Source organism: Chaetura pelagica, unplaced genomic scaffold (genome assembly GCF_000747805.2).
Source record: "Chaetura pelagica isolate M959 unplaced genomic scaffold, ChaPel_1.0 scaffold260, whole genome shotgun sequence".
In the NCBI taxonomy this organism is placed as follows: Eukaryota; Metazoa; Chordata; class Aves; order Apodiformes; family Apodidae; genus Chaetura; species Chaetura pelagica.
Genome location: NW_009951940.1, coordinates 1155192 through 1168921, shown reverse-complemented (window position 1 = coordinate 1168921; position 13730 = coordinate 1155192). Strand labels below are relative to the sequence as shown.

At 40.8% G+C, this 13730-nt stretch overlaps 2 protein-coding genes across 2 annotated transcripts in view; one reads left to right on the top strand and one right to left on the bottom strand.

Moving 5' to 3' along the window:
• The window catches only part of TRAPPC9 (trafficking protein particle complex 9), a 453230-nt gene extending 440610 nt beyond the window's left edge, over positions 1 to 12620 (bottom strand). Inside the window, exons 1-3 of the mRNA XM_009996696.1 lie at positions 12037 to 12620; positions 2000 to 2145; positions 1146 to 1274 (exon numbers count right to left, since the gene is read on the bottom strand). Of these exons, the coding sequence (XP_009994998.1) occupies positions 1146 to 1274; positions 2000 to 2145; positions 12037 to 12620 (859 nt within the window). The remainder of the gene's footprint in view (positions 1 to 1145; positions 1275 to 1999; positions 2146 to 12036) is intronic.
• A 393-nt stretch (positions 12621 to 13013) lies between these two features.
• CHRAC1 (chromatin accessibility complex 1) overlaps positions 13014 to 13730 on the top strand; it is a 9899-nt gene continuing 9182 nt past the window's right edge. The window contains exon 1 of the mRNA XM_009996685.1: positions 13014 to 13073. Within this exon, the coding sequence (XP_009994987.1) occupies positions 13014 to 13073 (60 nt within the window). The remainder of the gene's footprint in view (positions 13074 to 13730) is intronic.

The following is a 13730-nucleotide window of genomic DNA, read 5'->3' as shown; positions in this document are numbered from 1 at the left end:
CAGAAAACCTTGTAGGAAAAAGACATCACAACAGCTGTTTATTTGGACTGAGTGCAGCAGCTCAGACCTCAAAACATTAGGAGACCATAACTAGAGTCAGGGAACAGTATCTGATGGACCATGAAGTAACATTTCCATCCATAAGAGATGACAAAAGAAACCTGTCATCAGGTTTTCTTCACACAGAAGTCCTTTGAAAAATCCTGTCGTATGAAACTAAAACATGTTTAAAACATGACCACACTAACAAGTCTGCAAACAGGACTTTGAATTATGATACAACTTACACAGAGAAGCAGCAATAATATACCCCATTTTTTATTATTATTCAATTATTCTGATAGCTGTGACTTATTTGTTACCTTCTTTAGTAACAAGGAGTACCCACTACAAACAGAATGCAACATCTGCTGTTAAATATCTGTTGAAAAGCAGACAAACGGTCAATAACTGTGTGAACTTAACTATAACAGTCAACATAAAATGCGCTCATGGGCATGGGACCAACTGCAGACTTTAATGACTAGATGTTATATGAAAAACTAGTATCTCCTGAAATAAGGCAATCTTACTATCACAATTATCTGGTGTCAACATACAAAGTTTGTAATTATAACACAAAGCAGGTATTTACTAGATTGTGACTTATAACTGAGTAAAGATGGGGGGTAATTTGAGGGTTTTTTAGATGAAGGAATGAATTCTGATCACATGCACACAAGAGTACTTACACCAGCACTTAAACACAGTTTCTGTTTGATTCAGTACTGTGTAAAAACCTGAGTACATCCATAGTGTGTCCATATATATATATTTATATACACAGATATACCAGTGCTGGGTTGGACCAAAGGCTCATCTAGCTTATAAGCACCAATACATTTCACTACCCTGGCCACCACCTGAGAGCCATAGAAACTTTCAGGAACCTTAACACTGTATGGCCAGTGCTAGGATATGTGTTCAAAAGGCTCATCTCTACAAACACACAGGAGCTCAGAGGAACAGGGACAATCAGCTGAACCCAAATAACCTGATCAGAGCCAACAGATCAGTCCAGGGGTGAAAGTTAGCTGGAAAGTAGGGAGGAAATTTTCAAAAGTTCTGTGGTGGCAAATAGAATAAAACTGAAATCCCATTCTTACCTGGCCTGTGCCTGTTGCCTGCCTCAGCAGAAAGTGAACCTCCTTGTGCCCTGCGAGATCCAACTTTACCTCCAGTACCACCTGGATAATGGTAGATGACCGAGGCTGAGCATAACCCCTCAAGAGCAGCTGTAGAGAAAAGGAAAAAGCCAATAGATTGTTATATATACTTGCAGGAAGTGAAGTATCATGTTGTAAAGTCTATTTATGTCCTTTTCACTTCTGTTTTCATTGCTAAGGTTTACCTCAGACCTTCCAGTTCTCCAAGCCTTTTAACAGAATCCGTAGGAGGAGGCACTAGCCACAGGAGGAGGTACTAGCCACAGTAAAGGCAGACACACATACAAACCACTTCAAAAATTGAACACAAACCTACAAAACCAGGTAAGATGCACCCATGGATACCAAGAGAGCTGGCCAATGTGAGACCACGCTCTTATCAGCTCCAATAGGTCATGCTAGTTGAAGAAGCATTCTAATAACTCAACAAAAGAAACATCATACCCTTCTTTAAGAAGGAAGTACCAGAGGTCTACAGGCAGATCAACCTCAGCTCTCTGGAAAGGCTCTAAGGAAATCCTTCTGGAACCCATTTCCAAGCACACGGAGGACAAGAAGGTGACTGGGAACAGCACACATTGATGTACAAAGTTTAAGTCAGTCCTCAGCAACCTCTCTGCCTCCTGTGAGATAATAAGTTCAGTGGGCAAAGGAACAACAGTGGATGTTTTGACTTGCACAAGACCTCTGGACATGGTCTCCCACACTACGCTTCCAACTTTTCACAACACAGAAGGAAAGTCACAGAATATAGTCCAATTTCCAAACTGGTTATTTCATTCCCTTAATCCTACCTCCAAGCCACAGGAAGTCATTCACAGAGCGCAGAAGTTCCACTGCCATGTGATAATGCACCAAGGAGTCTTGCAACATGCCAGCTTGTAAGCACAGGTCCCCAACGTGCTTTCGCATCCGGCCTTGACAACGCTTCTTATAGTGTCTGCAAAACAAAAGGTACCATTTACACTTATTTACAGGGAATGCTTATTTGAGGGAATAAACACCCGAGGTCAAGGGTTTTTTTCTCCTTAATAGTAGATCAATGTTAATTTACTTTGTTTCTCTGAGCAAACATTGAGTGTAGATTCTAACAAGCATAATATGCAAAAGTAAAAGAACCAACAGTTTGACAATATATTGAAAAAAAAAAAAACCAAAAAAAAAAACCAGTGCATCATGTGTTTTATGATTAGAGGGCTGGAGCAGCTCTGCCCTGGAGACAGGCTGAGAGAGTTAGGGTGTTCAGCCTAGAGAAGAGAAGGCTCCAGGGAGACCTTAGAGCACCTTCCAGTGCCTGAACGGACTACAGGAAAGCCAGGGAGGGACTTTTGACAAGGGCTTGGAGGAAGACGACAAGGGGTAATGGATCAAAAGTGGCAGAAGGGAGATTTAGGTTAGAGATTAGGAAGGAATTCTTTAGTGTGAGGGTGGTGAGACACTGGCACAGGTTGCCCAGGGAAACTGTGGATGCCCCATCCCTGGAAGTGTTGAAGGGCAGGTTGGATGGGGCTTGGAGCAACCTGGGCTGGTAGGAGGTGTCCCGCCCATGCAGGGAGGTTGGAACTAGATAACCTTTAAACTCTATTTTAAACCATTGTATGATTCTATACTGGCTACATAGCAATTACGCAGATTAAGGTACAAAGTTAAAAGCCTGCACTTCAGAGCACTTTAATACCCTTGTCACAAATTAAACAGAATCATAGAATTGTCCAGGTTGGAAAGGACCTCAAAAGATCACTTAGATCCAACCTTTTATGGCACAGGGAGCCTAGATAAGATTATCTAGCACCCTGTCCAGTTGCATCTTGAAAAGCTCCAAAGCAAGATTCTTGTAGTCCTCAGGGAGTGTCTGGCTCCCTTTCCATAGCTGGTATGCTGCTTTTTCATAGAATCATAGAATCCTAGGGGTTGGAAGGGACCTCGAGAGATCATCTAGTCCAAACCCCCCTGCCAGAGCAGGGTCACCTAGAGTACATCACACAGGAACGCACCCAGGTGGGTTTTGAATGTCTCCAGTGAAGGAGACTCCACAACCTCCCTGGGCAGCCTGTTCCAGTGCTCTGTCACTCTCACAGTAAAAAAATTTTTTCGGATATTCACCTTGAACTTCCTATGCTCCAATTTACACCCATTACCCCTTGTCCTATCACTGGTCATCACTGAGAAAAGCCTAACTCCGTCCCCCTGACACTCACCCCTTACATATTTGTAAACATTGATGAGGTCACCCCTCAGTCTCCTTTTCTCCAAGCTAAAGAGACCCAGCTCCCTCAGCCTTTCCTCATCAGGGAGATGTTCCACTCCCTTCATCATCTTTGTAGCTCTGCGCTGGACTCTTTCAAGCACTTCCCTGTCCTTCTTGAACTGAGGGGCCCAGAACTGGACACAATACTCCAGATGTGGCCTCACCAATGCAGAATAGAGGGGGAGGAGAACCTCTCTTGACCTACTAACCACACCCTTTCTAATGCACCCCAGGATGCCATTGGCCTTCTTGGCCACAAGGGCACATTGCTGGCTCATGGTCATCCTCCTGTCTACCAGGACCCCCAGGTCTCTTTCACCTACACTACTCTCCAGCAGTTCAGCCCCCAACCTGTACTGGGACATGGTGTTGTTCTTCCCCAAATGTAAAACTCTGCACTTCCCCTTGTTGAATTTCATCATGTTTCTCCCCGCCCAACTCTCCAACCTATCTAAGTCTCTCTGAATGGCAGCACAGCCTTCTGGTGTGTCAGCCACTCCTCCCAGCTTAGTGTCATCAGCAAACTTGCTGAGGGTACATTCTATACCCTCATCCAGGTCGTTGATGAAGATGTTGAACAACACCGGTCCCAGTACCGACCCCTGTGGGACTCCACTAGTCACACACCTCCAACCAGATTCTGCCCCATTGACTACAACTCTCTGACTCCTTCCTTTCAACCAGTTCCTAATCCACCTCACTTCCTGGTCACCAAACCCATACCTGATCAACTTTTCTACAAGGATGCTGTGGGAGACGGTGTCAAATGCTTTACTGAAATCAAGATAAACCACATCTACCGCTCTACCATCATCTATCCACCTAGTAATTTCCTCATAGAAGGCTATGAGGTTAGTCAAACATGATTTACCCTTGATAAAACCATGCTGACTGCTCTTGATGACGCCCATGTCCTTGATGTGCCTAGAGATAGTGACAAGAACAAGTTGTTCCATCACCTTTCCAAGGATGGAGGTGAGGCTGACCGGTCTATAGTTAACCAGGTCCTCCTTCTTGCCCTTCTTGTAGACTGGTGTGACATTTGCTATCCTCCAGTTCTCAGGCACCTCTCCTGTTACCCATGACTTACTGAAGATGATGGAGAGTGGCCTAGCAATGACCTCCGCCAGCTCCCTCAGCACCCTTAGATGCATTCCATCCGGACCCATCGATTTATGGATGTCCAGATTACTCAGCTGATCCCTAACCCAATCCTCATCTACTATGTCAAACTCCTCATCTGTCTTGACTACTTCTGGGGCTATATGAATCTGGGGCTCATGGGGAAATCCTGCAAGTCAAAGGATTCACTGCATTGAGCTACCAGCTGGTTTCTTATTCCTTGTAGTTGGTTCAAAAGAAAGGAATTGTTCATCAAGAAGATGAAAAGAAAGTAACATTTATATCGAAAGTCAGAAATTTGAAAGAGAAGCTAGAAGGAAGTACATACAATGTCTTATAAAAATTAAATAGAAAAGCAATCAGAACCACTGTTATTGTTTATAAGAAAAACTGGAAATTATAAAAGGAGAGAAGAAGCATGTCTGCTATTGCTCCTCTCCATTTAAAATGTCACTAGTAACTCCTACATAGAAACGTTCCAACTTTTATGATCTTCCACATCATATTCACAATTGATGTGAAGATAACATCAAATGAAGCTAAATACAAGATGACTGTTCTTTATCTTTCAGGCATGTAAAAAAATTGCAGTATTTCTTATCTTTTATTGTTCAATGAGCATGCTCTTCACAGATCCTTTCATAAAAACAAAGCAAGTGAAAACTAAAGCTGTTCTGCATGAATTTTTCAATCTGAGCTTTGGGTTGCAGACAAATACCACAATCAAAAGTTGCTTTGTAATCTTGAATCAGTATTGTATAGGAGATTATAAACTGTTTGCAAGTCAGATGTTAATCTCTGCATTCAAGAATGAAATTAAGATTATCAATATTATTTTAACTTTTTAACTTATTTTACACAGAACAAATGGTAGAATTGGAGAATCACTGTTTCCTTACCCAGCTATAATTCCTTTCATTGATGAAAACACTTCAAATTTCCTCTTTCTACACTTTCTAGTAGTCTTTATGTTTATGGACAAATTCCATCTTTTATTCTCTCGAAACTGTAGGTTTTAAGTGTTTTTCCCAGATTTTCCAGATTGAATAAAATTGAGTTCATAAATATGAGTCAAACAGCAAAAGAAAAGACATGGTGCCAGACTCCTAAATCCAATCCTAATATTGGAATTATTTAGAATCATAGAATCATCAAGGTTGGAAAAGACCTTCAAGATCATCAAGTCCAACCATCCAACCAAAAACCCCCAACCACTATCTTTTGAAACACCATGTCTACCCATTTTTGGAACACCTCACCAACAGCTCTTTCTTACCATTGCTTAACTTCACTGAAGACTTCTGCATGCCTCAATATATGCAAAGTTTAAATGCATTTATTCATTTAGACATCAATAAACACTGTTCTTCCAAGAACACTTCTCTTTTAGAAATCCTCCTTATTTATAAACAAACAGAATTTATATCTGATGATTAAGAAATTTACTATTAATTATTCCAAGACTGAATTCATTCCACCTACTTTTAGGCTCTTACACATGGTGCCAAGAGAGGAACTATCTCCTACAGTCCCCGCAAGCCTTCCTCAACCTCTTGGAAAACATATTCTCACTAATTATAGAGACAGTTTGACACATACAAATGTATAAACTCTGTCTTAATTTAGTGCTCACAATTAACTACAATGAAGTCAGGCTTCTTTTTTCCCTTTTTTTTTCTTTTTTGCCAATTACTGCAAGTAGATCCAGAAAAACAAAAGACAAAGACTTCATTGAAAAAGAAAATCACTCTCCAGAGACAGCAAAACTTAAATTACTTCCTATTTGGGAAGACTGTTCTGAAAAAAAAATCTATTATCTATAATACCAGGTTGTTAAAAGAATGTCTGAGTGACTGATGATTTCTCCAATGCATACTGGGGTGCAAGTTTCATTGAAAAAAAAAAAATCACACATACATATCTCAACATAACATTATTATTATTATTCTTTTTAATACCTAGCTAGTTTTGATTTGCAGCTTCGCCTGAAGGATCTGGCCACAAAGCTAAAAGTGAGAAGCTTATAGATACCTTAATTTATGTTTTTATTAAAATACTGTTTAATTATTTCAGGTCTCTACTGCTTAATCCTAATCCCTTTGATGATAGGAAGTCCACATAAATTAACTGCTACTTCTTCTAGGATAAAGTGACAATGTTTTTCTAGGTTCTCTCCGTACAATACCCTCCTGCTAAGAGTTGTTTCTGGTTTTCCTTTAGAATATCATTTAAGACATGAAGCTTCAAAGACACACCAAAAACCCCTTCCAGAAATATCCTTGAGAAAGTCAATGCCACAAAATGTAGGACCACACATGGACTGCTCCATAGAGTCAGTCATCCAAACTCCTCTTCAGAACATCCTCTCCTCCACACGTGTACATGTACAGTTGACCACAAAACTGATTTAAAATGTAATTCTCTAAAGTTACTTGTGTAAATTTGGTACCTAACAGGCTCTTGGTATTTTCTTCAGAATAAAAACCATGATCATTACCATCAGTGACCACTAGTACTACTTCAAACTGGAGGACAATAAACCTGCTCCAGGAACCAAAAAGCATTACTCAGCCCCAGTCCCATGTCTACGTTATTTGCTATACAGGACATGTGCTTTATCCCTTCATTCCCAACTCTCTTCTAGGATCCCAGAATAATTTTATGGAAAATTTGGAGCAACAATATCGTATTTCAAGACAGAATTTACTTTCACTACAAGCAACAGGTTTGAAAGAATTTCTGGATCCTCAACATTTCAAACCAAGAAACATGCAAAATGAATTTGCAAAAGTATTCATGCAAAATGCTTCAACAAAAATGTCTGTAAAATTCCACTGATTTCATTTAGCATGCAGAACTATGGATATCACCAGTCATAACATTATCCAGACTTAAAAGACACAGCTATGGCATTTGATCAACTGCTAGAACTTTTGAATTTGGAAACCAAACACAGGCAGGAACAGGTTCATGGCTTTGGAGTTTAAAAAACAAAGCAAATTCCAGAGGCCAGCAGCCACCTAAGCAAATCATGTGTGTCCTACAAAAAAAATCAGCATTGCTACCAAATATAATTGCCAAATGTGCCAACAGGGGTCAACCACAGCAGTAAGGCTCCAGGCAGCAATTATTTTTGTGTGTACTGAAAAAAAAAAAAAAATAGAAAAAAAAAGCAACACTAAAATAGGCAATGAAGGCAGAGTGGAAAGGCAGTACATGAAAGAAAGCTAACTACTTTTAAAGATACACAATCACAGCCTACCTTTTTAGACCCAACAACAAACTCACAGGGCAGTATGAGAGAAGAATTGGGGGGGGGGGGAAAGAAAGGAACAAAACAAAATTTAAAAAGCAAAAACAACAAACTCACAGGGCAGTATGAGAGAAGAATGGGGGGGGGGGGGAAAGAAAGGAACAAAACAAAAATTAGAAAGACAGAAAACAGAAATAAAATTAACAGCCACATACAGATAGAGATATAAACTTTGATAAAACAGTGAACAAATCCCATCTACTGTGTAGAGAAAGACACATCTATAAATAGAGCTCTTCTTACTCATCACTCAATAGTGTTAAATGGATGCCTTACCAGTATTAAAAAAGAAACTAAGACACAAACTGGTGTAAACAACATTAAAATGAGCTTATCCATGTAAATTTACAATAATACATTAGCATGTTTATTTTTCTTAGCTGAAAATCAAAATGAAATAAAAAAAAAAAAATAAACAAATGGGATTTCTGGCAAGTATGTTTCCTAGTTTCAGGTGTGTAGCACCTTTGCATCATCATGAGAACATGCATTTCCATCCTCTGCAATCAAATAACTATCAAGTGCAACCTATGTCAGAAACTTGTTCATTTTACCTCAGCAGCCCTGAAACCACACAAATATTTTGCCTAATTTACAGATGAAGAAACATAAGGGAAAGAAAATAAACAGATTTGCCCAGATCACTGGTTGGCTGAGCGTTCTAGGAATTAAACCAAGGTCAGACTCCCAGGCCTACAACTTCTACTTCAGCAGACAATCCTTCTTCAAAACTTATTAGAACTTAACCCACTATTTTTCATACATAAAGTTTTTTCTACCAGCCAAAAAATTTCTTCTACACAAATACAGCAGTTGTATGTATATAGTCATCTCCCTAAGAGTCCTGGGAATGTTGCCTCTTCTGCTCATTACTCAAGCAGCTTGTGAAAGACAAAGATCAGCTCCACTTTGTCAGAGAATCATCTTATTTGAGATGCAGCATAACAATTCATCTTCCTAAATTAAGAACACCTGCATATTAAAAGAAGGCAATCATGTTGCAGTTATTATGCAACTAAATTAATGCTAATCTTACTAACTAGATGAGAGAGATCAGTTCTGTACGTCTAGTCCTGATCATAAAATTAAGAATTAACCTTAATATTTTACAATAAATTGCTCTTAGAAAAGTCTTTTAGGATGCAAAAAAAAAAGTTAAGTAGTTTTAACTATTCTTCCAATCATCTGATTATAAATACTATGTCCCACATAATTTTTTAATATGTTTTCACTCTTAATATATTAACCCAGTCCATTAGCTCTAGGTTACAGCTACATTCTATATTTAATGGGACTTTTGCTACACACTGAAATTTCACTTCAATTTTAGAAATCACAGAGAAAGAAATGCTCATATAGCCTAAGTACACATTTGCAACTACAGCAGCAAAGACATGTTGTAAGCATAAAGTGTGCCTTTTCTGCTATTTAATATAGAGTATTTGTGTTTTTTTAACCAGCTGTTTGCACAGACTGGGAGGCCAATACACATGATACACATTTTTAAAGGGATGGAGGGTATATAATGAAAGATTAAGGCGAACTGCTTTCCCTTTAGAAATTTCCACCTATACTAGAAAGTTATTTCATTTCCCTGAATATCTCAGTATCATCTTTTTCTAAATTTAAACTCATCATGCTGACAGACTCAAAAGCAGCAAAGGTTATTCTACCAGAGGTTCTAATATGCACTCTGTGCATTCAGACAACCTTTACCCCTCCCTGAGCAGAGGTCTACAACATTGCATCTTGTAAAAACAGGAACTGAACTCCATGGAAGATCCTTGCTAGGACATTAATGCAATGTTTTCTCCTTAATTAGGGAATCCAGCAGTGCAGAAGAGAACATGCTGCAATTAAAATCTTGTGTTGAAACCCATGTAAAAAAAAATACAGTCTATTGTCATTTCATTTCTGAAGACTTGGGCTTGAAAGCATGTGTTAGTTTACTAAACTGATCTTCGTTCAGCCACACTTCATGAATTTCTGCTACCCAGAACACAGAACCAGGATGCATCTTGCTACAGCAAAGGTGCCTAGAAAGGTCCCTGTGCAGAGCAGCTCAGGTACTCTGTGCACAGTTATTTCTAACTCAATCAAGGACAACTCCTTTTCTGACCTTTAGGTGAGATGGTATAAAAAGTCCAGGCATTTAGAGTATTTCCTCAGGCACGGAGAACACTAAACTGAACATAAAGATCTTTTAATTCAGCCCGCTTATGCTATTCTCATACAAACCCTAAGTTTTAAAACAATCGGACATACTAACTCCACAGCAAAAAGTTGAAACACTTTCTTACTATTGAACTGACAGAGGCAAGATTAGAATATTTAGCAGCCTTTCTCTGAGCAGTTAAATGCAGCAAACATTTAAACTATACCCACCGATCTAGACTTACTGAAAAATTATTTGGTATTCAAACCACACAGGCAGGTTGTATGCATGTCTGAACCAGTGATTAACTTTGTATTAAACCCACATTATTTACAGAACCAGGGTCACACACCTGCCACTTTGCAAAAATGTCAAGCATCACGCTAAATCTGTTTCAATCTTCAGTGTAACAGCATTAAATACCTCCTGGGATATGTGTGGACAAACATACTGCCTGTTATTTGACCTCCCCACCGGTTCAGAATTTGACAGGAAATACTTAGCCACTATCTGCAACACAGCCACTGCTCATGAATAAGTAATTTATGTCAGGAACTGACTTCTGAAGTACAACTTGGAAGCATGCTGTTTAGATGACAGAATTGAACAGTATGATACACTCTGAATTTGAGATTCTTGGCCAAAACTTGTCCTTTTTTCAGCTAACTGTCACAGGAAGCCTCAGTGATTGTGCTTAACCAAAATGTATCCAAACTGAGTAATTAAAGCCAAGATTCTAGAAACGCTCAACCAGTCTACAAAACTGCAGCACCTATGCAGAGCACAAAATCAGCAACATAATAATTTATAGAGATCATGAAAGTTGAAGGGTGCAGGGACTAACCAGAATATGGAAAGAGTAGCTTGGCTAGGGAACAACGTGTGTTAAGAAAGTCAGAACATAATCAGCTGCTCAACAGCAAAGAGCACCAGGAGCAGGGGAGAAAGGTACTGTTGGTCCTTTATGTAACCAGTAATAATTGAATTGAGGTCTTCAAACTAATTACAAGCTTTGAATACTTTTTCCAATACAGCACATTCTTATATAGAGATTCTAAGGCTAGGACTAATTAGCTGATAAACATGAGCAGAAGGCTTCACAAACCTGCCCTGGACAGCTCTGAATAATCCTGTCTAGACACCTCTGAGCTTTCATACACATGAACCACTGCTGACATTCCTAAGAGTGCAAGACAGATGTGAAAGATACTATTCCTGTTCGTATCATGTATTTTGGCCAGGCTTACAGAACTCTGTCTTTTCCAAAACAAAAGGAAGAGTGTTGCTTCCATCCTTTGGATTTGACTGCAAACAGCAGAATCAAACAGATTTTGCACCTGCCTGCAGCCAGTCTGACAGCTGAGAATGCACATGATTAGAAAAGATTTGGGGGGAGAAAAAAAAAACAAACAACCCAAAAGTGTAACTTACACAAAAACAAAGAGGACAGTTGTGAGAAGAATGGCAGCAAAACAAGACAGGTCAAAAAAATAAAATAATTACATAAGGAGAAAAGACAGGCAAAGATGCTGGACTTAAGTTGCCCAAATAAATGCTTAACTGTTTCATAGGGTGAAAAAGTATATAGAGGCTTAGGGGAAAAAAAACACAGTGAGTATGATTAGTCAAGCATTACTCAACAGAATATAAAATTATTTTTCACTGATGTTAGTCTGAATTTCTTCATTAATACTGTGTATCTACAAAACATTTGAAGCTTTCCAGCAAGAAGTCTTTTCCTAACTTCTCCTGTGAATCCTTCCTGCTATTTGATTAGCCTTATAAATCAATTATACATAAACTCAAAACATCAAATATTCTAAGATTAGAAATGAAGTTAGCTTAAAATACAGCAGACATGCACAATAAGACAGGGGCATGATCTTTGCTGTACCAAAGTACACTTTGTCCTTTCTAATAGGCTTCTCTAATGGCTAGTAATTGCCATGTATGTTTTTGCCAGACCTGGGAACTGACAAAAATAGCTGCTTACCTACTGTCAGTGTCCAGACCTACAAAATCCTTCTTCTCGAAAGGAACACAGAGGAGTGGGATCTTGTCTCCAGACTTATCAGTGGCTCTGTCAAGCCTCTTTGACTCCAACACTATGAAGAGAGACTCGATAAAATCTTCTATTCTCTTCTCCACAGTTTCACATTCATCATAACTGGGATAAAAGGCCACATCTGTGCGGGGCTGCTCAGCAATCTCCCCTTGAAGCCCAAAAACAAACAACCGGGAATCGTAGAGAGTGGAACCATACACCTCCTTCTGAAGATGGAATTTTTCAAAAGTCTGAGGCCACTCCTTGGCAGAAGGACAGTCTGTAATAGTTATCAGCCCCACAACTTTCCGGTGTGTCTGAAAATCCCCCCACTCGTTGTTCTCTGGGGGGTAGTGGTGCCTGTAGCGGATGTACAACACGCGCTGGGAGTCGCGGACGTTAACCTGGCTCACTGCTGAAATCCTCTTGTAGATCCTGAAAAAGCTCTCCTCAGGTACAATGCCAATGGGCTGAACCACAACCAGGAGGGTCTGATGGTCCTCGGCACACTGCATGTAGTCAGGAACACTCATTTTGCACCGACTGCAGGCTAGCAAAAGAAAAACATGTCACTGTTCAACACTCAAGAGGTACGTGGGGTTGCTGAATCAAACCAGGACTTAGATGCTAAACTCTTCTGCACCCTGCACGTGCTACAATACTGACACCTTCACGGCTTCACCAAATCTTCCATCAGGCAGCCTTACTCACAGCTACACAGTTCACAAGGAGAGTCTTTAATCAAACACCAGGCAACGCAAATTCGGTTTCTTCCCCAATGGAACCCGTTTCCCATTCGCTACACAAGGGCAGCAGAGAATCTCCCCCTGCCAGGGCCGCGGAGCACCTGCTGGCCAAGGAACCCCCTCAGAAGAGACGTCCTTGGAGACCCTCCAGCCTGTCTCCAGAGCACACCTTGGGGAAACATGGAAAGGTGTGAGGTCGGAGGGAGGCACACCCGGCACGAAATGGGAACGCCCGACCCGGTCAGGGCTCACACACGGCCAGGCAGAGAAAAAAGGGAAGTCATTCTTTTTCTCCAAAACACACGCTGGTTCGTCAGAAGGACCAAGCAACGTTTTCTTAGTTTTATATTTTAAAAAAATCATCCTTCCTTCCCGCCTGAGCTACCTCAAAGGGATCACGGTACTGCAGCTGTTGGAAGGTGAACACAGTTAAGCTCTGGCATCTCCTCCTGAAACCTCCCGGGCCACACGGATCTCTGGGTGGATTTCAGCTCCACAGCACCCTCTGAAACACACACACACACACACACCCTACCAAAACCGAGCAGAGAAGAACCAAACCCAAGCCAAGGACGGCAGAGCAGCTTTAGACACCAGGAGGAGGAGGAAGGAGGAGCCCTGGGGAGCCCGAGGGGCTGCTCACAGCTCCTGACAGGAAACAAGAGAACCCTGTGCCCTCAAACCTGCTCCTCAGCGCCACGGAGCACCGAGGGTCCCGCTTCCCACCGCGAAGATTTCGGAGGGGAGAGAAGGAAATCACCGCGAACACCAGAGCCCAGAGGCCGGAGCGGGCGGCAGGGACGGGCGCCCTGAAACCTTGGTCAGGAAAAAATAAAGGGGGGAGAGCCCAGGGGAAGGAACCGCGGGGGCAGGAGGGGCTGGGGAAGGGCCGGTGGG